Below are 23,755 nucleotides of genomic sequence, written 5' to 3'. Positions count from 1 at the left end.
CTCTCTCCCTCTCTCCTCTGGCCTTGAAGAGGGTACTAGATGAACTGTGTGGGGGTTGGTCCTCTCCAGTGACCCCAACCTGAAAAGAGGCATTGTTTGCTTGATGTCACACAAAATGAGAAGATGAGTACAGCTGCAGGCAGAATAAGCAGAGGGTTGTTGGACAGCCTGTTTAAAATCCGCTTGCACCACTAGAAAAAGCTGTAAAAAGAAGATTGTTTATTGTAGAGAGGCTCAGTCCTGCCCTTCATACAGTGTTTAAGAAATATTTTTATCATCCTGAAAGTGTGCTCTTCTGTTGGTTGGTTGGTTTTTTCATTGCTCTGTTTTGTCTTTTGTGGCAACGCCATGGTACATCTCTTAAAGGTTTGATAAAAGGCTTTCACAGAGAGTGTTGCAAGCTTTTTAATTTGAAAGTAAAAAGTATGTTTTCAAGAGGATTCTGCTATAAGTTGGTAACAGAGTGTTGATCCATATTAGACCTAAACGTCTTCAAACATCAAAATCATACATTCATATCATGTTTTGTTTTTGTTTGTTTTTGGACTGGAGCCTAAGAGTCATTTGCTGTGGAGGAGCCTCTTTCTCTTCTTACGCTCTACAATGTGAGTCAGTGAGTCAAATGAGTCACTCCACTGTGCCTCGCCTTTCAGTCAGTTCCTCTACCTCTTAATCATCTCTGGATTCATTTGCAGGAACATGCATTTAGGTGTTTTTCCAGCACCATGGCATAGTACAGCTTGTATCAGCTGTTCCTCTTCACACAGATGTTATATACATTTCATGGACTCAAATCACAACAATAATCAGCATATTATATTTTCGCTGTTGTTTTTTTGCAGTATTTCACATTTTATAGCAGACACAAGTGAATTTGTAGGTAACAGTGATATGATTGGCTGTCCACAACTATTTTCCTGTTGCTAGCAGGGACATTCTGGCTGGTTGACAAACATGATAAAGGACTTGGCAAAAGGTGCTGTTAAGCTGTGTTGCAAGACAGAGGATGGGGAATGGCAGTTAAAGAAGAGCAAGACTGTTCAGAACTTAAAACTTTGAAGCTGCTCTGTGGTTTTGTTTTTTGTCAACGTTATGTTTACAATCATTGTTGTTCAGCAAATTATAGTGTGTGTATTCTTGAGGCCATGCTGAATTAATTTCCTTCCTCATAAAACATTTGCAAAACAAAAGGTTATGACTATCACTTCTGCTCCCTGAAGGAGAGGAACAAGGTATGAGAGGAACAAGTATGAGATATCATGCCTCCACGGGGCCTGAGTGTAAACACTTAAGGCATAAGATCTCTGGTGATGCATGTGAGGCCCTGCCTGCACATATGTATCCCAACATGGTCATCCTTCGGTTCGATAACCACTCTTCACCGATCCCAGCTGTGCAGCAGAGCAAATATGTATTGTACCTCCTTCAGGGGACAGAAGTTATAGTAATAATAACATTTCGTTCCCTTTCAGTTAATTCACTAGGTACAACACATTTAGTATGGGGCATGTATTCATGCCCTGCAGAGCAGCCACTAAACCAGAGTCAAACTGTGTGCCCTCTAGTGCGCCATAGACCTAGCAAAAAGGACAGAATGACCCACGGAAGGGGCAGTGACATCTAACTGATGACCAACTGGGTGCTGCACAGATATCACTCACAGATACCCCTTTAAACAAAGCCCATGATGTTACCCTGCCCCTGGTTGAATGTGCCCTCACACCGTGAGGCAGCGGAAGATCTCCGCTGTTGTAAGCCAGGGAGATAGCCACTACAATCCAGTGAGAAAGCCACTGTTTAGACAGGGCTTTGCCCCTGGCCGGATCAGCAACACAGACGAACAACTGGTCACATAAATGCACAGTGTCGTCTATCTAGGTGCACTGCACATGCACAGGACACGGGTAATGCAACCTCCTCTGCTCCTCTGATGCAAAAGGAGGGGGCCAAAAGCTCAAGAGCCATAGAGCTACAGGCTGCAGGCATAATCTTAGGCAAATATAGCGCAGTCAGGTGCAATGTAACCTTGGTGTCTTCTGAAGTGAACTTGGTAAAAGACGGATACACAGATAAAGCACACACTTTGCAGAGGTTAAAGCAAGAAGCAGTGCAATATTGTAAGAAAGAAATTTCATATCTGTAGACTCAGTGGACTAAAATCGAGTACCACTAAAATCCTCAAGCACTAAAGCCAAATCCCATGAGGGGACACTGGATTTAACCACAGGCCTCAGCCAGCAGACTCTATTAAGAAGTGCATGGCAAGAGGGTGAGCGTCTGGCGTCACTCCATCAAAACCAACATGACAGGCAGATATAGCTGCCAAATAGACCTTAATCGTGGAAAAGGAGACCCTTATTCAGCAGCTCCCAAAGGAACATCAAAACATCCATAATACAGCACTGAAATTGGAGTACATTTCGTTCCTGACACCACTGCTCAAACACCCACCATTTATAGGCATATAGGCCTCTAGTGGATGAAGCCCTCACACTTTGGATTGTCGCCACCACTCTTGGGGGCAGACCCTTAGCCCTTAAATTGGCTCTCTCAACATGCAGGCATGCAGCCACCACAGTTCTGGGTGCAGATGAATAACCTTTCCTTCAGCTTGACAGAGGAGGAACCTGTGAGCAGGAAACTGCCAGTGCCTTGCTTTCAGCAGATTGAGTATCTCGGCAAACCACGACTTTGCCAGCCACCAAGGGGCCACCAGGATCAAGGATAGATTATGCTGGTGCATCCTCTCTAGTACAGGCACTATCATTTCGACGGGGGGAAATGTATACAGCAGTGTGTCAGCCTTGGGTGCACTAGCGCAAACATTCTCAGAGGCATGTGTGGTCTGTTAAGGAAAAGTACAGAGGACCATGAGTATTTGAACCCCAGGTTCAGTCAGCCTGGGACATGGGTGGCCCTGAGAGACAGAAAATGAACACTGGACCACAGTAAAAGAGTGGGACAGTTTTTTAACAGGCAAAGTGAACAGTCCCTCCCTGCTTATTTATGTTGGAAACCACCATGTTATTGTCTGTCCTGATCAGAACACGCTGGCCTGTCAGAACCAGGCAAAAATACTTTACAGCAAAAAAAAAAAAAAAAACTTGCCAGACCCCTCTCACTGCTAAGCCCCCCACTCAGAGCCTCTTACTCCCTCACGGAGGCATCTGCAGACACATCCTTGCAAAAGACACCCTCCCTTTAGGCGAGCCCTGGCATAGTAAACCGGGTTTCCTCCAGGGCAGGAGGGCCGACATGCAAGAAGGGTGTGTTTCTTTCCTCTCTCAGTACTGCCACTGCCTCGTCCTCTACAACTGTGTTTTATTATGGAGAGGAAACAGGGTGGTCTGACCTGGAACTGTAACCAGTAACCCATGGCAACAGTTTTATCTACCCATGTCATGGAGGGAGGTGACCTGCCGGCTGACTGACCTGCAGTGTTGTAGGGGAAGTGACCTTTTGGGACTGGACCCCTGAACAGAACATGGATGGCACTTCTTCAGCAGCAGATGACTCCCTGCTGCCAGAGCTCTTCTCCACTCAGTTTTAGAGCTAGGAGGGGTGTGAATTCTTCCTCCTAGGCGCTGAACCTCTCTGGACGCCTGGTGGCAGACCCTTGCGTCAAGCTGAGTGGCGCGGAGTTTGACCGGGTGGTTGCAGCTACACTGGCTGGTAGCCCGAACTCATGGTTGGCGCTGTCCTTCTGGGGGAGGTATTATTAATGTTATATATCTGGCAGTGGAGTTGCACTGAAAGCTCCAGGGAAAGCCATCACTGAGTTATTTCTTTACCTCAGACTTGGTTTAAGTTGTTTTTTTAAGTGTGTGTTGGTCAGCTGGTCTTATTTGTTACAGCTGATTGCTTCTCTGCTTAGTGCCTTAGTCTCTGGGTGATGGCATAGAAAGTTCACAATATACTTTACTTCATGTTCGTCTCGCAAAGGTAATTATTTAGTCATTAGGTCAAAACATGCTTGCAATCATTGCCTTTTTTGAAAATGGTTTACAAGATAGTTCCTCTGTGTCCACGCTGTAGACTGACCAGGTGCTGCGCTGCCTTCGCTGTTGAGTTCCGCCTTTTTCATTCTGTCAACATCATGTTATGAACTAACATTTAGAGAATCGACTTTTGACATTTGTGAATCGAAGCAGAATCATCCACGTTCGCATCACAATGCATCCAACTATCTTTTTCTTTATTTTTTTTCCTCCCACCCCCAACTACTAGTCATCAAAAACTCCACTGGGTATCTTTTAACATGCAGTATATTCTGTTGTAGGTCAGTTCAAGATCGGGTCCATAAGAGGGCCTTCCTCTTGTGATCATTGTTGGTAATTGTGATAGTAACCGTAGTAAAAAGAATACTATTTTAAAATTATATCAGTTGTTGTCCTATCTCTATATGGCAGGCTGCAGCAGAGGCAGTGTGTGTTATGTTATACTGGAGTGGAGCATTATGGATAACTGAGAGCACAGGTCTTCCAGGAAGGCAAATAAAGGACATTGTATTTATTTATAGTTGGCCACCTGCACCCTTCACATGTGTTGAGGCCTTGGGTAAACAGAGCTGAGCTGCCTGCAGTCTGACCGCATGTCAGCCCGGGCACTGATGAAGAAGCCAGTGAGTCACAGGCTGAGCCCCTGATGTAGGTTAGGTCAGTGGGAATGAGCTGATCATTGGTCAAGAGGACTTGCATTAGTGCATCTCAAACCATCAAATGGATAATTTCAGATATCTTATGTCACCTGGGTGCAGTGTGATGTACATTCCTTGAATTGACGCTCAGGAAAGCAGAGCTGAACACGGGTCAACCAGCCAGGCCCTTCTAGAAACGCAACCCTCTGTCTGACCTCACAGTCAGTCTTACTCTGCTTTAACTGGAGTTTTTCTATTCAAGACTTGTCCAATAAATTCCCTCCTGTATTACCATCCTAATAATAGGGTGTTAACAAAACTATTTTTAGGTGGAATCAGGTACACTCGAATGTGGCAGTGCAGTTTCAGTGTCACTCTGTGCTGTCTCTGCTGCCTCTTTCACATAGCCCACTAAGACGATTAATGGCACCATTAGCTGACTGTGGTTAACTCAACTTAACTGTGTTGTTTTCTGCACCTGTAGTGTGAGATGAAGGTAATTTTGGGGGGCAGGTGGAGGGGTATGATGTGCGTAGCTGTGTCGAAGACAAGACACTGGAGAAATACCTTTCATGCATATGTTACAGTAATTTACCTGCGGTTGTCTAATCACATGTTTGGCACACAATTAGGAACACTGTGCAGTAGGTAGACTATCTTAGTAGAGATAAGCGAGGAGAGGAGAAGGCAGTAGATTTAGCCAGGGTAATTTTAGTTTTGTGAGGTTTTCATTGTTTTATGATGCCAGCAAGAAAATGCCTGGAGCTTATTCACAGCTTTGCCTAGTCAGGGCCAGGGTTTCAAAGAGCACAGCACTGGCATTTGTTTATAGTACTGAAGTTAAGAAATAAGTGTTTGAGTTTACAGATGGAGTGTGGAACAGGGTTAGTCATCTTTTCTTAGTGCATGTCTGGAAAGTATCTGAATTATGTTTATCATATATCGGTTTTAAAATGGATAATCAAGTAAATATATATTTATGAGCAATAACATTAACTGATTTTAGTAGTAGGTTTTTTTTGTGCCCTTCTCTTGGCTGTTAATTTGAAAATAATGTTTTCATACAAATGTGTCTCTCCTTTGTCATCCACAGAAAATTTCAATACCACGGTCAGAAAATTCCAATGAACTGCAAACGTTTACCTTCTACCTGTCAAACGTGGGCAGAGATAACCCCCAGGGCAGCTTTGACTGCATCCAGCAGTACATCACCAGGTGAGGCCAAACACAGCAGCTCTACCATTTTCATTCTTCTCTCTCTTTGCAAACAATTAATCTATTTTCAAAACAACATAAATTCTCAAACTGTGCTGTCAAGTGCATAAGAATGGTGTGAGCGTTGGACCGAGGCCTATACTCTCTTCGAGGTTTGTGTAAATAATCAACTGTCTTTGGACTTGAGTTACTTAATGAGTGTTTCCAGACACAGGAGCTGTTTGTTTAACATAGTTTGGACCTGAGGTGATTCACCAGGCCTCTGAGTTAGATGTTTTACAGACACCCCTGATGAACACATGGGGAAATTTGGCTCCAACTCGCTGCCAATAAATGTAGCAAATGTTTTAATTTTCAGGTATGAAAAGGTGATGCGAGCAAGTTCTCTACATGGTGTTTAATCAAAATCCAGTCAAAACTGACCTATCCTCCATCATTCTTCTAGTATTTTTCTAAACTCCGTTAATAAGCATGATAGCTTAGAGAGGACACAATGACAAAAAATCTTGCTTTGTCCATTACGTTTTGTGCATCAAGCCCCTTAAACTCATTCTGCACACTTTCTCTATCCTAACCTGCAATATGCAAAAGTGCTGACTGAATAAAAATAAATAGAACCAGATGTCTGTGTCGCAAAGGAAGGAAGTAGAAAAACAGAATGAGGAACAACAAGAATCTCCTCCCTCTCTAGCTGTCGAGTCGCTGACCCCATTATTCCGAAAATATTTTTAACAAGTGGGTCAGGTGGAGTTCATCCACATCTCTGGATCCTAATCAACCTTTAGTTCCAATCTAAAACCCAAATGACAAAGCTGAGCTTCCACTGACTGCACCAGCACCATCTCATTTTCTGCCAAATGCTCATCAAAGTGGAGAGGAATCAAAGAGAGCCGTAAACTCAGGAAAGAATGGGATTTGATGCGGCAGTGATTTGTACTGTGGGAACCCACAGTCGGGTGGAAATTGAAAGAATAATAGTTGTACCCTCAGGGTGTTTAATGGATCTCATCTGGGCAGGAATGCACAGTTATTACAAATATTGAGAGATTTAAGGTTTATGCTGAGAATTATCTTCATGGCAGTGGATTTATGCTGAGTGCTTCACAGTAGTATCCTCTAAAATACAACTTATTAGTTGTTGTTTTATTTAGTCCGCTTTCTTGTTCAAATTACAGACAGACTAAACATGCAGCATCCTCTCTCTTTCTTCTTTCATTCTCTTATTGAAGCTTTTTGTCTCTCTACCCCTGTCTTCCTCTCTTACCGTCTCCTCTTTGTTTTGGCAGTGAAGGGAGCATTCAGCTGGATTGTTTGGGTGGGATCCAGGACAAGATTACAGTATGTGCCACAGACGACTCGTACCAGAAGGCCAGGGAAAGCATGGCCCAGGTTGAGGAGGAGACTCGCAGTAGGAGTGCCATCGTCATCAAGCCTGGGGGGAGATACGTAGGTGAGGAGACTTTGGTACAGATACACAAAGACCACCTAACATGCATGGGTCTGTTACTTCTACTTGGAGTTCATAAAGCTGAATCATCACCTGTCCTGATGCCCTAAAACTTTATCTTTCATTTGGAAATATTTCTCTTATAACATTCTAACTGGCAGCTTAGACTTCAGATAAATTGGAAAGAGATATTTCCATTTAAACATTATAAAGGTGTTGAGAGTTAACAAGCATGAAGAGACTGGAAGAATTTCTATACACTGCAAAAAAACCAAATGGCCCATGTGTTTGTGTAGCCTTGCTCTGCTGCTGAATGGGTTCACATTGGACCAGACAGGTTGTTTGGGTCTGGGGCTGAATGGCAGAGGGCCAGCACACTGCCAGCATGCCTCATCTGTAACCAGGACTTTATTGAATTTGATGGTCATACACAGTAATCCTCTTTCTCGCAACCTCAGTGAATGTAGTTTAAACACACAGAAGCAGAAACATCCCCTGGCATAACATATCAACTTCCTGACTTTTTTTTCTTTGTTTTGATCTCTGACCTGCACTATAAAAATGCATCGTGTTGAGTTGCAGTAGGAAAGCACAGCACTCTTGCCTCACTGCCTGCAAAGAAAGAATTTCAGTGTAAGCCTATTTACTGTTCAGCTGTGAGTCGCAAATGATTAGTCCACATGTGCTGTGGAACGAAACAGTGTTTCAATCTCAGTAGGAGGCAAAACACGACTCATCCGAATCTGAATCACCTGAAGAAAAAAAAAACATCTCAGTGGGAGAATATTTTTAATGGAAGGTGAGTTTGGGTGGATGTGGCAAGATGATGCCACGATCAGTGCATGATGCATCTTTTGTGAGTCATCTGCAAGTACACCCAGCCATTATCAGTCACGTAGTTAAAAGATGTTAACAGAAAGACACATATTTCTTTGTGAGATTACAGTTATTTTTTGATGTTAAGAAAACAAGCAAGCACTGCCAGTAGAGAGTAACTAGAAGACTGAGGTTTAATGCCAGCACCTTAGTTTAAGCTGTAGATTGTAGTATAGTTCACAAAATTCTCCTTTTAATTGAAATTCTTGTCACAAATCATCAATGAAAGGTTAACTGTACAAGTTTTTTTTACATGCTACAGATGTGGCTGAGCGATATGGACAAAATCAAATATCATAATATTTTTTTTTACCAAATAACCGTTATCAATATTGCGACAATATTGGCACTTTCAACAAAATATTGACACAATGAGTTTTTTGAAAAAATAATCATCACTAATGTTGATATAATCACTAAGTGGATAAATGCAAACAATAGAACAGCTTGAACAGTCTGGTAAGTTCAGAAAATGATATCACTTTATTGTAATGCAACCTTTAAAACCAGGAAAAAAAACTATTCCATATGCCATATCTTGATATTACAATATCCAAAATCTAAGACGATATCTAGTCTCATATCATGATATTGACACAATATCAATATATTGCCCAACCCCCATTACAAGACTATCTTTGAACATTTTTTCACTTTGCAGTTTATTCCAAAATAAAGTTTGAACTTAACATTGAAATTGTATGATACTAGCATCAGAGAGAAACCCACCTGGCTCTTACTTATCCAACTTCTCTAATGTCAAACTATTCTGTCACTTTTCTGAATCCTTCATACCTCAGGTAAGAAGGTTCAGATCCGGAAACCGGCACCTGGCCTTTCAGACATCGCCCCGTCACGGAGGACATCTCGGCCTGTCATCATCTCCAGCAGCACGCTAAAGAAAAGTACGACTCAGCACAGGCCACTCCGCGAGCGTCTCTTACACCTGCTGGCCCTTAAGCCTTACAAGAAGCCTGAGCTGATCCTGAGGTTGCAGAAAGATGGCCTCTCACCATTAGACAAGGACTCCCTGGACAGCCACCTGCAACAGGTCATACATGCAACACTTATTGCCTTCCTATGTTCGCTTAGACATCACAGTGCAGTTATCTTTACTGGACGCTAGTAAACTCACTCATGGCTCTTTTTCGTTTTCTAGGTGGCAAACCTGAATGGGAGAGACAACACCTTCACATTGAAGGACTTTTTGTATAAGGAAATTCAGAAAGACTGGCCTGGATACACAGAAGGAGACCAGCAGCTTCTCAAGAGAATCCTGTTTAGGTACGTCTGAGATGAACATTACAACAGTTACAAGAGTTTTACAGCAGTTAAATGGTGAAAGAAATTTTGGTTCTCACCAAGTTTTGAGCAGCTAAGAGTACATGTTAATTGGCATATTTTGCAATAAATGCATATACATGGATATTTTTAAGATTGTGTAATGTGAAGATGTTGTTGTAGTCAAGCTCATGTCAGCTAAATGACCGACTCATTCTTTACACACTGATGAGTCATTGTTATGGGAGGATATTTTGCAATGTTTGTGACTAGGTCTTTTAGGTGATTTAGCATAACGGCTGCCAGAAGCTGAAGCTCCTGAAATCATAGGACGGCGTGTGTCCCCCTGAAGACTTCCCTGTTCTTCACTGATTTTCTTCTAAGTATTCTGTTTTGTTGACAGCATGAGCTGCTGGCCTTTTTCCCAGTGGAAAAATCTGGTTTCTCAGGATCTGGGACACTAAGGAAAAGCGAGCTCCCAACTGGCTATATATAGAACAGACAGCGCTGCTCAGTGCTCAGTTTGTGTTTACGTAGAGGACTCAAGAATAGCTCCTATTCTCCATGATGAGCTTAGTTTTACCTGCGGTGCGAGGGCAGCCAGAGTGTTATCACTGAGCAACCAAAAGAATACAAATACGTATCATGTAATCCAGTGCAGTGACCCTACGATAAGAAATACCCCTCTTATCTGAAATGTCAAGTTTTTGTTAAGACTGCTTCCGACATTGCTGAGCTGCATTGGAGGACACTGGTGATCACTGTATTTTCTGTGTGTTCTATTTTGTATGTATTTGCACACATACTCACATCCTATTTGTGTCTGTCTTGTCACTGTACTTTGATCTTTGTTTGTCAGTTTATCAGCTGACTATCAACCAATGCCTCTCTCCATATACCACCACCCCCCACCCCCCCAGCTCCTCTGCAGTCAGTCACGCAGGAGTAGCACAGCAACATGACTGGAACGCCCATGATGCAACAGTGTTCCAGCACATGCTGATCTGTGTGTGAGGTGGCACTGGTCCAAGGTTCAGCCGTATTGGTCCGCCTGCTGTCTCACTTGTATCCCCTGCCTGTCTATCTGACTGTCCCCACTGCGGACACACACACGCCCCGATTGAACTAGGGTGGGGCATTGACAAGACGTGGTGTACTCAGCTGCCCCCTACTGATAATGTCATCAGCTGTGTGTCCTTTTGTGCTCTTGTGCGTCTCAGAACAAAATGTCATGTTAGTGCATTTCAGTGCATCTGTGAACTAGAGCGAGAACTGTCTGCTCTAGCAGGCAGACTGAAATAATTCATTCTTAACTGCTGGTGAGTATGTCATGTTAAAAACAAAAGACAGAATCAATGAGTTTGCTGACATGCTACGAATTAACATCGTCTCAGCTGAGTTGGTTAAAACTGGTTGGAATTGTTTAGTTAGGAGCTGTGTGTTGGCCCGGCTCTTTTGTTTTGACATCGTTGCTTTGTGACACATTAGCTTGCTACGTAACGAGGTCACAGTTTTGCGCATCATAATAAATCTGAGGCTCTGTTCACGCTTGGCACTAAGATGGTTTCTGGCTGAGGTGATCACAAGTGGCCAAAATCTAAACATAGGTGTGACTACTGCAGCTACTCATACCACATATGGAGGGGGTTATAGTGGGAATATTATGAATACAGTATGGCCCTGATCACATTGAATAACCACGTAATCAAATCAGCTTTGTAGCATGCTCATTGCCTGATAAACCTCCCCAATAGCATCCATACACAAAGTGAGCTGCTGCACTGTATTCTCTCTCACTTTCTCTCTTTATCACTCTGGTATGTCATGTCAGTCATGTTCTCACTTATTTTGAAATAGCAGACAACATTTTTAACTCTAAAAATTACATGCAGCAATGTCAAGATTATACTGTAGAATTGTGTATTAATGTTCTTTAAAAATAAAAATAAAAAATTAATATTGTGAAGTCACAGTATACTGGAGGCTGTTAAACTGGCAGCAAACTTGTGAACAGATTTAAACACTGAATCTTCCAAAACAAAGTACATGCTGCTATGTCAAATAGCTCTCCTTTTGCTCGTTTGTCAAAGCCCACCCACTCAGCTTCACAAAAAAAACTGTGGTTAACATCTTAGAATGGGCTTGTCACTAAAGAAACGACAGCTTCATAGTTTGTATCTGTGAATGAGTAGAGCAATTTTTATGTTTTATTCCATGAGGTTTTATATCCAAATTTCTGGTCAAACAAAAGTCACAGAATTAAGGCTAGCAATAATTAACAGTAACACTATTCAAATCTAGCTGCGACCTGCGGAGTTGACCTTAACAGGTAAAAATGTCCCTGCCATGTCGATATGAAAAGTTTATGTTCTGCAAAAATTATATCAGCCTTTTTTTTTTCTTGTCTGTGTGTGCGTACACTCTCACAGAAAGAACAGCTCTGCCCCTCCACCGGAGAGCCCACCCAAAGAGCCAGCCAGCAGTTCACCATCTCAGGTGAGCTTCCTGTTCCCTCTTCTCACCTGCCTCCCACTTTTACACACTTCCTTATCTCCAGTCTGCTACTTTGCTTTCTCTTTTCCAGTTGTACTTTGGTCCTACAGCTGGTGGATGTTTTGATCGGGATATTTCAAAGTTGTGAAAGCTTTACCGTGTATATTTGGTATATTGTATATTATGCTGGTATATGTATTCTTATTTCTGCTCATTTGAAAATATAAGAACCCTGTGAGAGAACCTGATTATTCTTGGGATGTTAACTGTGCAGTTATTTTATTACTTAAATCTCAAAATAATTCACAGTGAATAGTGAGACTCAGAACTGCTTTATGTTAACTGGGTAGAGTGTAGATACAGTCTGCTTAGTTAATCTTTAGCCAAAGCTTGTTTGCCTTTAGCTGTTCCAGCTGACCCAGTAGAAATGGTTGGGCCATCGCACAAAACACATTATTTGAGAAAGATTTGTATTGGTTTAATTGCTCTACAGTTCTACCACATTACCAAGCACTACAGCCCATTGTGTTTTTGCAGTCTGCTGGTATTCCCTGGGAGAGTTTTTCTAAATTCTCTGGCTCCCTTTAAACTGATTTGTGTTTCCTCTCAGTCTCCTCAGTGAATATCAGAAGCACTTTTGCAGTGCATGTTTTCTGATCTGGTTCCAGTTACCCAATATGACTTACTAATGACTGTGAGCCTTTTGTCAAATATATAGTATTAAAGCTTGATTATTAAACCAAACACTAAATATCCTCTATGACACACTTGTTAGTGAAACTCTGTTCTCCTTCCTCTTTCCAAATTCGTTCTTTAATAGCTACTGTCCTGCTGTTGGGTCAATCCAGACTCCAGAGCATACCCATTGTTTACACTTCCATTAGGTAGAGGTAGGAGGAGCTGCACTGTTATATTAATAGCTCCTTCCTCTCAGGTTCTTCTCCCTTCAGACATCTACTGTATGCCCCTCCTTTTCCGCTCCCTCCCTCAGTAAACATAGTATACAAACAGTGGCATAAAAAAAGGGCACTGCAGGTAAAGCTGTGTGTAAACTTCACATAGGTGAGGGATGGAGCAGTGCATGTAGACACAAAAGGTCTTTTTGTAGGTTAAAAAAATCATTACAGCTATCATGTGAAGTGGGGCTGTTGCTCTCTGTTCAGTTTTTGGGTGCTTAGTGTGGAAATGGTCTGAAGAGCCTTGCAGGCCAAAACGAAGCTCTGCACTGGTTCTTGCTGTTGTTTCAGAACTGCAAAGTCCTCCATTTGGGACTGCCAAAAATGACTGCCACAGTGATTGGGTCAGCCACTCCCAAAGATATTAGTGTGGGCTGGGTTAAACGTTCCCCATCTGTAATGTAATCCCTGGTATTGTGAAAAGGCAACACAGTGATCAGTCTCAGTGCTACTAAATAAAATACAGATTCTCTTATACTCGGTTTCTTTCTGTTTCTTCCTCCATCCCTCTGCCAATATTAGAACTTCTCCTCTGTGCACTGCCTTGTCTTCCACAGCTCAGACCATTTTTATTTGCTCTGACCTGGACTGCAGTTTTCCCCTTGCACACTCTAAGGTGAACTAAATTGATACTGAAGTCTGTTTTAGGTTGTGACGCTAAAACTGCTTCTTTTTTTTTTTCTGCCAGAAACGACCGGCTGCTGACTTCATCGACCCTCTCGCCAACAAAAAGCCCAGGATATCACACCTTGCCAGCAAGGCTGCAACAGCCCCAGTTAATGGCAAGCTCAGCTCCTCCAATGGAAGAGGAGAAGCAGGTGGAGCGCAGGCGGGAGTCGCAGTTTCTCTATCAGACGGCGCTATGACGTCCAGCTCCCAGCAGCTCCCTATGCTGGATATCCCTCGTTCTTTCGAAGCGCTGTCGGACGTCAGCAACGACTCCAGCCACAATGGGCGCGACTGTGACTCTCAGGAGACGGTGGTGTCTGAGAGGCTCAGTCAACCTCCCTCGCTGTTCTCGGGGCCAACGATGCTCACTGCACCCAGCATCGGCACGTCGTCCCCTGGACACACAGGTCTGGATCTCTATCGGGACAAGAGTCCTTCATCCAACATCAAGTCCAAGAAGAAGTCCAAAAAGCATAAAGACAAAGAGAAGACCAAAGACAGGGAGAGGGCGAGAGAAAAGGAGCAGGAGAAGGAAAAGGAGATAAAGAGTCGTGAGGAGCGTGTGCCTGAGCCTAACAGAGCCTGTGAGATGAGCCCAGGAAACCTTAAAAGCAACAGTATTCCACACAAAAGCACAGGTGAGAGTGACACACAGAAACATGTTCATTTATTCAGTTGTTTGCATCAGAGGAGATTTCTGAATAAAAGTAACACTTCATACGGGTATGGACACCAGTTAGTCATCACTGTGAGTAGGTGATGCATCATGTGATCCATGTGTGACTCACTGATTAAACAGAGACCCCTGCTGTTCAGCTTTATGCCTTCACTAACCTCAAATACACATCTGTGAGTCCAACTTCAGATGAACACTACTTTAAAAAATCACTGATATTGACAACAAATAATTATGATGATAAATGTTTTCTGTGTTGTTGCAACGCAGAAGGTTTTACACAGCAAAGATTACATATACAGATTAGTGCTGTTGTCTAACTGTGCGACCTTGTTTCAGATCTGAATGGGATGTGCAACAGTACCAGTATTCCTTCGTCATCACCTGAGGTGGCAAACTATTTATCGTGAGTATTTAACAGTTTTAGGTCTCATTAGGCTTACAGTTATGCCACTAGCTAAGAAAATTTAAATTCTCCAAATTTCATTGGATTAATTTCACTGGTTTGTGTTATTCAGTCTCCTTCTAATTACTGTTTTCCCCCTCACTCACTCGAAGTTGCTTGTACCGACATGTATATTTTCTTTGTGACATTTCAGTAACATTTTCTCATTTCCCTCACAGGAAGTACACAGTGATCAACTCTCCAGAGCAGCGTCAGAGATATAAAAACGATTTCAACGCCGAGTACAGTGAGTACCGGGGTTTGCATGCTCGGATAGAGGGCATCACCCGGCAGTTCACTGTGCTCGACAATGAGCTCAAGCAGCTCCCCCAAGGCACGGACAAGTACAAGGTGGATTTCCTAAAGGATACACAAAATATTATATTTGTCATTTGTAATTGAATTTACTGGTTGATTATACTTACTGCATGTTATCTAAATGTATTCTTATTTGTTCTTTTTGTGGGTTTTCTCTTCACAGACAATCCACAATCAGATACTTGAAGAGTATCATAAAATTAAAAAGGTAGGAGTTCCCACTTTAACCCTGATTCAAATGGTGTAACTTTATCTGAGTAGATAAATCATCTAGTGACTCTGTGCTTTCTCATATCCCTTGCAGACTAATCCAAACTATAGCCAAGAGAAGAACCGCTGTGAATATCTACACAACAAACTGGCACATATAAAGAGACTTATTGCCGAGTACGATCAACAGCTTCTTTAAAAGTAGTTAGACATGTTGTTTTCCCTGTTATCTCTGGAAACCAAGCAGATAAAGGAAAACTCTGGATTCTGTTTGCGCTAAAAATGTTCTCATGAAATATGCCATGAAGGGAGTATTTCCCTCATTCGGGCCAAAGGCTCTAGTGAGGACTAAGCAGGATACATTATCTATTTCTCTATCTTTCCTTTTTGTTTTTTTGTTTTTGTTTTGTTTTGTTTTTTTGTTTTTGGAAGATGGGGCTGTGCCAGGTTAGGCCAGGTCCGTCTGTGTTGGTTACAAATGTATCCAGAAAAAAAAAAAAAAGGTTCTGTGTGGCTTTGTTTTTCTCAGCCCACCCTGCTTATAGTGCACAGAGGTGTGAAAGAGTCAAAACGTGGAAACCTCCGCTTTCTTAGGAGATCCAAATAATCTTTCCTGCTTTTTGAAACTGGAGAGAAAGGGGACACTAAGATGGAAACTGCAGATTGTACGCCAAATGCAGGTAATTTGTTTTGAGTAAAGAAAAATTAAGTGGATGATATATCAGTTTTCCCCCATATACTGAAACGAATGGTTGTGATGTTGAATTTATTTCTCTGTTTCTCTTTTTATTTATTTTTGACACTTAACTGGGGGGGGGAACGCGTCTGTTTTACACTCCTCAATATCAGTACTTAAAAGCTGTGTCTCTTGTTTTCTGTCCTCACATCTTGAATGTCAGCCAGTATTTTATTCAGAAGCTGCCTTGCCCATCTAATTGTCAATCTGTTGGCGTTAATTTTCTTTCTCTCTCTCTCTCTCTCTCTCTCTCTCTCTCTCTCTCCCTCTCTCTCACCCTCTCTCTCTCTCTCTCTCTCTCTCTCTCTCTCTCTCTCTCTTTAAAGAGATGCCGATGTTGCTATTGATTAAATCAAACCATGCTTCTAAATGCACACGGTCAGACGCAGGTTTGTGCGCTTGGCTTTTTTCTTTTCTAAATCACGTGCAGATGTCTTAACAAAGGGGATGCGTGTGAAAAAAAAGTCTCCAGTCACTGTAGAGCTGCAGATTTTCTTGGAGCTCAGTCTCTTCACTCGGTCAGACGGTTACAGCAGTGGTCCTTTTTTTTAGTTATGGTTTATCAGTGGAGATGTGAAGGAAAAACCATATTCAGCTCTTGAAACTATTTAATTGGTTGTTGTTCCAGTTTAGTTCATGATGGCTTTTGTAGCAATAGAGCTATTTCACCTTATCTGAAGAGTTCATTGCTCGTTTTACTCTTCATCACGCTTTAGAATATCCTCTAATTGTAAGATGATGCAGATCTGCAGGCTTTTTTTTCTCTTCAGCTCATCTTGAATGTTTAAAATTTGGGTTGATCCACAGATCTGATATCCCTTTAAGTTACCATCATTTGAACCTGCAGTTATGTTAGAAGAATCCTGTTTACAGTGTCGATATAAAGATCAATTTTTTTTTAGTTTTTGTCTGCTCATCAACCCTCGTGGTAGTCCATCGAGACGACTGTTAAGATGAAGCCATCCTCGATCATCTTCCAAGTGGAGCCCAAAGAGGGTCTCCACCTCTTAAAGTCCTCTCAGAGAAGGAAATGCTCACCTGCGACCAGTTTTGCCTTTTTCAAACGTGATGTCACGAGGATCGACCCTTAAAATGATTTTCCCGGATCAGTACTCCTCTCTGAGACGAATCCACTCAACGTATCCGGAGACGAAATAGAAATGCTGTATCAGATCTTCAACCTGAGGGCGTCGAGTCTCGTCAGCGAATGCATTTCTTAATATCGATCTTTTTATGTGAATATGAAAAATCAGCACTTTTTTCTCCTGATCTTGCTGTTACCTGGGGGTTTTGTCCAAATGAAAACTTTTCACTTTGTCCATCAGAGTGCATGCTTTATGAATGTGTTACAATGAACAGTCTTTGTATCTCTTACTTGAACAAAAAAAACAAAAAAAACAAAAAAACTGCCCAAGGATATCAAAGCAAAGGCCTAGTCCGACTGAATTAGTATATGATCAATTGGCTCTGACCAGCATGAATACCAAAGTGCTAACTAAGTGGGATAAAACAAAGTGCTCTATCAATTGTTGGCAAAGGAACATGTCACAGTATTCTCTACTTCCTGTTATCATTTCTTTTGTCCTTTTATAATTTATCTTTCCTCTGACACTTTTTCAGTCTTTTTCTTGGGACGCGTCAGATGAGGTTCTTTTTTTTTTTTTTTCTTTTTTTTGTGCTTCAGATAGGATTTGTATGACTGGGCTCAAGTGTGTCAGTGTAACGTCAGGGTTGCGATTTAATCACTCTTCCTAATGCAAACACTACATTCAAGCCAATGCCCTGAGACTCATCACAACAATGCTGAACAGTGCTGGGTCTAGACTGAGACTATACCTGGGACTTGATCTCTGAGCAGCAGGTGAAGTTAGGGAAGCTACAGTTTGTGAATGTTTTTGACACCAGAATCAACATTCAGCATTGCCCGGTACTGCAAGCTTCAACAAGAAAGACTCTCTTCACCTTTTTATTTTTTTCTTTAAACATTCTGACATGATTACTGTATTACACCTCTATCAAAATCCATTCATGAACGAGTATCAGTTAAGACATTTTGCTCTGAAAGAGAGCGTACTGTTTGAGAATAACGATATGCCAGCACAGGAGTACCGATGTATGAGTTGATTGTGCCAAAATGACCTGTTGTATAGGTTTTTTTTTCTTTTCTTTTCTCTGAGTATATACATGCTGCTGTATAAGCAAAGAGGGCTTTGGAGAAGAGTCATGAAATGTTGGCGCTAAAACCCAAAGCACGCTTTTTGAAAACCATAAGGGACTGGGACTGAAATTGATCTTTATTTCAATAAAATTCTTTAAAATCCTTATTTGTGAAATTCTGAACCACTTGTTGCTGTCCATTATTATAATGAAGCTGGATTTTAGTAGTTGACTGCTGTATTCCTCCCGACATTAATTCTACACTTTAAGAACAAATGGTCTATGTTTAAAATATTGTATTGCTATAAAGAGTGGTGGGTTTAATGTGAAGTAACACAGTTTTATGGACTAATTATTGACATCTTGGTCAATCAAGATGTTAGTTTTTCCTTGAAGGACAATCTATTTTTAGCTCTAAAAAGCCCTGCAGAGATTATGCTTACTAAAAATATTCTACATGAGAAACTGATGTATTTAATAGAGCTTTTATTGTTTGTTTTTTCCATCACTGTTAGTTTTACCGTTAAAACATACATTCACTGAGTTGACCCAACTTGGTCTGCAATGGAGCAGATGTCCTGTAGATGGCAGCATACTCTCAGTTTCTAAAGCCTTGAAACATTGCTGGCAGGACTTGTTTTTGTTCAAGAAAACTGCTAATTTAATAGAAATATGTTGATATGTTGAACTCCTGTTTTTGCATTGTTCCTCCTGAGAGGGTAAACCATGCTGCACAGTCAATGACACCTCAGGAATATGTTTGCTTGCAAAGAATTGATGAGGGGGAAACCATTCCTTTGTCAGCATTGGCACATCTACAGGATTCCTTATTTGCTAGTCTAATGTGCATCTTCTTATATCATGAATGTATATTGTTTCAGTGCCAAGACTGCATCTAAAACGTAGATCCGAAAAAGGCCTTGGCATGGCAACAGGAGCAAAAGATGCTCTAGCAACAGAGAGGACAGGGTTCAGTGTAATCTGACACACTGTGAAAGATCCCAGAAATCTACATAGCGACTGTGTGCCAGTTGGCCGGGCTGAGCTGCGCAGCCTCGCTATGCTGCTACTGGCTCCCATCCCAAAGCTGGCCTCAGCGCTGCTCAGGGAGCTGGAGGGGGCCCGGTCGGTGAGTTCACTATGGCAAGCTGCCACCTCTCCGTCTCTTCAACATACAGCAGCGTATACACTGACATGTTTACACACACAGCAGAAACTTGAGAGCTCTCCTGCCCCCCTTCTGTCTGTCTAAGATTTTACTAGTCAGACGGGATTTCATTTGTCTGGATTTCTGTGTAGAAACAGAGAGAGGGGTTCACTTCTGTTTAGATCCTCTGATAGCAGGTCACTGCTTTAATATGAAAATGTAGGCCACGGTTGAAATAAAGGGCAGTGGGGGTAATTGGTGTGAATTAGACACAAGGGCATTTTATATTAGATTTGATCATCTGTACACATTAACATCCACAACATGGAAAAGGCTAATATTGGCCTCATATAGACAAGTGGTTCCTGGCAACTTCAACCTATGACAAGTGCATGGAAGACCATCTGACAATTAGTGTGTAATTATTTAATCATTACATGCTTGTTCATTATGTTAAGGACAAATGAAGCATGTAATACCTCCAAAGTTATCAATCAGAATCAAACTCCTGAAGTCATGTTTTCAGCATACATGTGAGGCTTAGGGGAATCATTTGAAACAAATTAAGTAAAACATTTAAAAAGCCAAAGTCAGTGTCTTAGTAATTTCCTATAAACCCTCACCATAGATAGTACAGTTCAGCAATAAGACTCACAGTTGTTGAGACGAGCTACTGTGTGTCTGAGTTTGATTAATTTTGTACTCTTGGAGCAGGAAAATGAACACACAACAGTAGCTGTGCACGGACTAGAGGGGAGATGAGTGTTGCAGGCACAGTGCAATAACCAGGTTTGTTGATTTATAGCCAGAAAGCTGCACTCACTTCACTGGAAGCCAAGCATATTTTGGTTTATTTTGTCTTTTTGGGTCCCTGGAAGAGAAAATTAATCTCAATTTCCCCATCTCAGATTTTATTACCTTAAAAAAAAAAGTAATTTGAGATCTGTGATCCACTTCCCATCGGTTTAACTTCTCTGCAGCCCTCCTCCCACAACCTTAGTACAACTCACTAAATGCTCTTTGACATACGAGTTTGTCATCTTGATTATCTCTGCAGTGGTTCTTAAACTTTCAACTGCAGCTGTGTCTTGTCGTTTGTTACAGATCCTGTTAATATATTTCTATGAGGGACAATGGATAATTCTTCAGTGACAGTTCAATGTCCTGAATCTTGTGTTTCAGCTTCACTTTCCACAGGAGGATGGCTATCTCTCTTTGCTGTCACCAAAACACACACAAATCCTTAGAAATTCACTTTTATTTATATATTGGATCAGTTTTACATCATGAAGAAAACTTTCCATCATTATTTTTTTAATTGGCCAAAATCTCTAGTCACACTCAGGCCACACATGGACAAATCTACCTTTAAACAATACTTGCATTGTTAAGGATCACTAGGCTGAGCCTGCCAACTTTTCTGTGAATGAGCTGAGGATGTTTGTCTTCTCACTCCACTCAAACTGTCATCAAGCACTTATTCTCACATTTGATTTATTTTTATGTCAGTGACAAAGCTATCTCATGACCAGTTCATTCCAGCATTTCACCATAACCACACTATTAAAAAGAACACATAATTAGCATAATGTTAGATTAGAGACTACTTCTTGTGTGTGTGCACATTTGTTTTTTACCAAAAACATTTGTTGTTGCATTGGAGGACAAAATATATACAACACACACAAACAGAATATCAAGATTACAAAGTGACTTTACCACATGGTGAACCATCCCTAACCTCAGCCACAGAATACAGTATAAATCTCCATTCATTGTAGATGCTTCACAGTCCTTGAGTTGTTCTTAAGTTATGCCTGCTCTGCACAGTGTATTTTGGCCAACAAAAAGTGTATGAATTGTACAAAATGATTTGCTGTTGAAACAAATGTAGGCAGATGATTAAAATAACAGCTTTAACCCTCCTGTTGTCCTTGAGTCAAGGGAGGAAAGGAGGGAGGGAGGAAGAAGGAAGGAAAGGAGGGAAGGGAGGGAGGGAGGAAGGGAGGTAGGAAAGGAGGGAAGGAAGGGAGGGAGGAAGGGAGGTAGGAAAGGAAAGAAGGAAGGGAGGAAAGGAGGAAAGAAGGACAGAGGGAGGGAGAAAGGAAGGAAGGAAGGAAAGAAGGACAGAGGAAAGAAAGAAGGAAGGAAGGAAGTTAGGAGGGAGGGAAGTAATGTAGGAGGGAGGGAAGGAAGGAAGGAGGGAGTGAGAAAGGAAAACAGGAAGGAAGGAAGGAAGGGAGGAAGGAGGGAAAGAAAGAAGGACAGAGGAAAGAAAGAAGGGAGGAAGGTAGGAGGGAGGGAAGTAATGTAGGAGGGAGGGAAGGAAGGAAGGAGGGAGTGAGAAAGGAAAACAGGAAGGAAGGAAGGAAGGGAGGAAGGAGGGAAAGAAAGAAGGACAGAGGAAAGAAAGAAGGGAGGAAGGTAGGAGGGAGGGAAGGAAGGAGGAATGAAGGAAGGAGGGAGTGAGAACGGAAAAGAGGAAGGAAGGAAGGAGGGAAAGAAAGAAGGACAGAGGAAAAAAGAAGGAAGGAAGGGAGGAAAGAAGGAACAATCCAAACAGACGGGGTCAATTTGACCCGGGAGGACGACACAAGGGTTAACTGCACATTACTTTTATGCATACAGTATATGAAAGGAAACACTCTGATCTGAACAGTAATTGACAGTTTATTTACAGTAGTGTGATGAGTTCAAGTCTTGGTCATTAATAACAGCACTTTGCACTACCAATGCCATGAATACAACCTGATTAGTTTGACTCCTCATGTGTATTTTAGTTGTATTGTTCTAGAATTGTTGTTTTAAAAAAATCCAGGCTGTTGCTGAATTGCAAAACTGTCACCAAGAAGTAACTTACATAGTAGTTCCATAGTTGTCATACCTGGTAAACTGCAAATCTGTTTTTATGCAATGTAAACCTGTTGCTTTATTTACTACAGAATATTTTTGCTTGATCACACTGCATGTGATGTTCAGCCTACATTGAGTTTTCACTGGTTTTACTGAGTTTTACCCTCTGAAACTCATTTGTGTTACAGTTGTCTTGGGACTTTGCTCAGTACAGATTGAATCAACTCCACACGTATCTGTTATCTGCGTGTGTGCGCGTGTATCAAAGGTCAGCTACATGTCTGTGTTATGAGTCAAATTCAAACAGAGGTGCTTCAGCCTGAGTTTAGTATTTATAACTTCTTACATCTATAACTTTGTCTACTTTTGGCAGCAAATGATAACAAGAGCCACATTAAGATCAAAATTAAATTTAAACTTTTATTGCAGCTGTACTAAAAATACAAATTTGGAGTGTGGGAGGCAACTGGAGCACCTGGAGTAAGACTTTTTTCTGTGAGCTACTGTGCAACCCACATATATCTGTCTCACAGTGGACATTTTTATTACTACACACAACATAATCAGAATTAATATATATCTGCATTCCTTAATAGTTGACCAGTTACAGCACTCTGTGTTGCACATACTGGTTCACTGGCATAGTTTACTTATCATTTTAACTGTTGGAGTCTTAGGAGACAAGTACATTATTCATTCATTTTCTCACAACCATAATTTACTATATGTTTTCATTAGGAGAAAACATATTGCCTCCTCTCAAACAGTTAATTAAATACTTGTCTAGCTTTGACCACTATGATAATTACACTCTTCCATGAAGAGGAGACACGTGTGATGAATACATTTTGACCCTTTAAAGCATTTTTTGGGTTAGGGTTAGGGTTAGGGTTACTCCATACATTAAAAAAAATGCTTAGTAGCAGAAAAACTACAACAAGTTTATACATGTGCTCCATGCTTTGATGACTGACCACTTGATTTTGAAGTGCTGGTCATCTGTAACATGACTTTACAACATGCACTTACAACATCAAATGTTACAGTGCTGTGCTGATATTTAGTCTGATCCTTTTGAATATCACTGGAGCCTATATGATCAACACAATATATTATTAACTACACCATCATTGAATTATTAATAGTAATTCTTCATTTTTATATATGAGCCCATCATTTTGTCATAACATGAAGTTTATGAGACATTTCTTCACACATTTTCATATTATGACCACTCTTACATCTACCAAAACCTGTATCTCCATACCTAAATAAATGATACAAAGAATATTTATGATAAGCATCAGTACAGTATAAAAAAGTAGATAGATCAGCATACTTTCAAAGTGTTAACATAATAAAACAAATAAATACATAGTTGTAAGGAAAAAAAAGAACTATATAAATAAGTAAATAAATTAAATAAAAGACATATTTTTAATTTTTTTTTTTTTTTGATGTATATTTATTTCTATACTCATATATATATATATATACTCTATATTTAGCTGAAAATAGCTCTCACGAGCCGTGGGACGGGCGCTTGCTCGTGCACAGCGTTGCAGGCCCACGCGCTGTGCTCACGATCCCCCTCTGTGACGTCAGTGGCCCCCTGCCATATTTATTCATGCCGGGCAAGA

General features: G+C 41.3%; 1 protein-coding gene across 2 annotated transcripts in view; it reads left to right on the top strand.

Annotated features, from left to right (window-relative positions):
• ell (elongation factor RNA polymerase II) overlaps nt 1-18,298 on the top strand; it is a 36,237-nt gene extending 17,939 nt beyond the window's left edge. The window contains exons 3-13 of one of the 2 annotated variants that reach the window (XR_008321582.1): nt 5,730-5,851; nt 7,138-7,301; nt 8,975-9,225; nt 9,334-9,458; nt 11,885-11,951; nt 13,593-14,211; nt 14,589-14,655; nt 14,874-15,045; nt 15,176-15,220; nt 15,317-15,902; nt 16,891-18,298. Coding sequence is in view for 1 of the 2 variants with exons in the window: in XM_053321836.1 (XP_053177811.1) it covers nt 5,730-5,851; nt 7,138-7,301; nt 8,975-9,225; nt 9,334-9,458; nt 11,885-11,951; nt 13,593-14,211; nt 14,589-14,655; nt 14,874-15,045; nt 15,176-15,220; nt 15,317-15,421 (1,737 nt within the window). In the remaining variant the exon portion in view is untranslated. Of the gene's footprint in view, nt 1-5,729; nt 5,852-7,137; nt 7,302-8,974; nt 9,226-9,333; nt 9,459-11,884; nt 11,952-13,592; nt 14,212-14,588; nt 14,656-14,873; nt 15,046-15,175; nt 15,221-15,316 lie in introns of both variants that reach the window. The other variant, XM_053321836.1, reaches the window with a different exon arrangement.
• The last annotated feature ends 5,457 nt before the right edge of the window (nt 18,299-23,755 follow it).

The sequence above is a fragment of the Scomber japonicus genome, chromosome 7 (genome assembly GCF_027409825.1).
Source record: "Scomber japonicus isolate fScoJap1 chromosome 7, fScoJap1.pri, whole genome shotgun sequence".
Classification (NCBI taxonomy): Eukaryota; Metazoa; Chordata; class Actinopteri; order Scombriformes; family Scombridae; genus Scomber; species Scomber japonicus.
The sequence above is the reverse complement of the archived record's forward strand: the minus strand, read 5'-3'. Positions and strand labels throughout refer to the sequence as shown.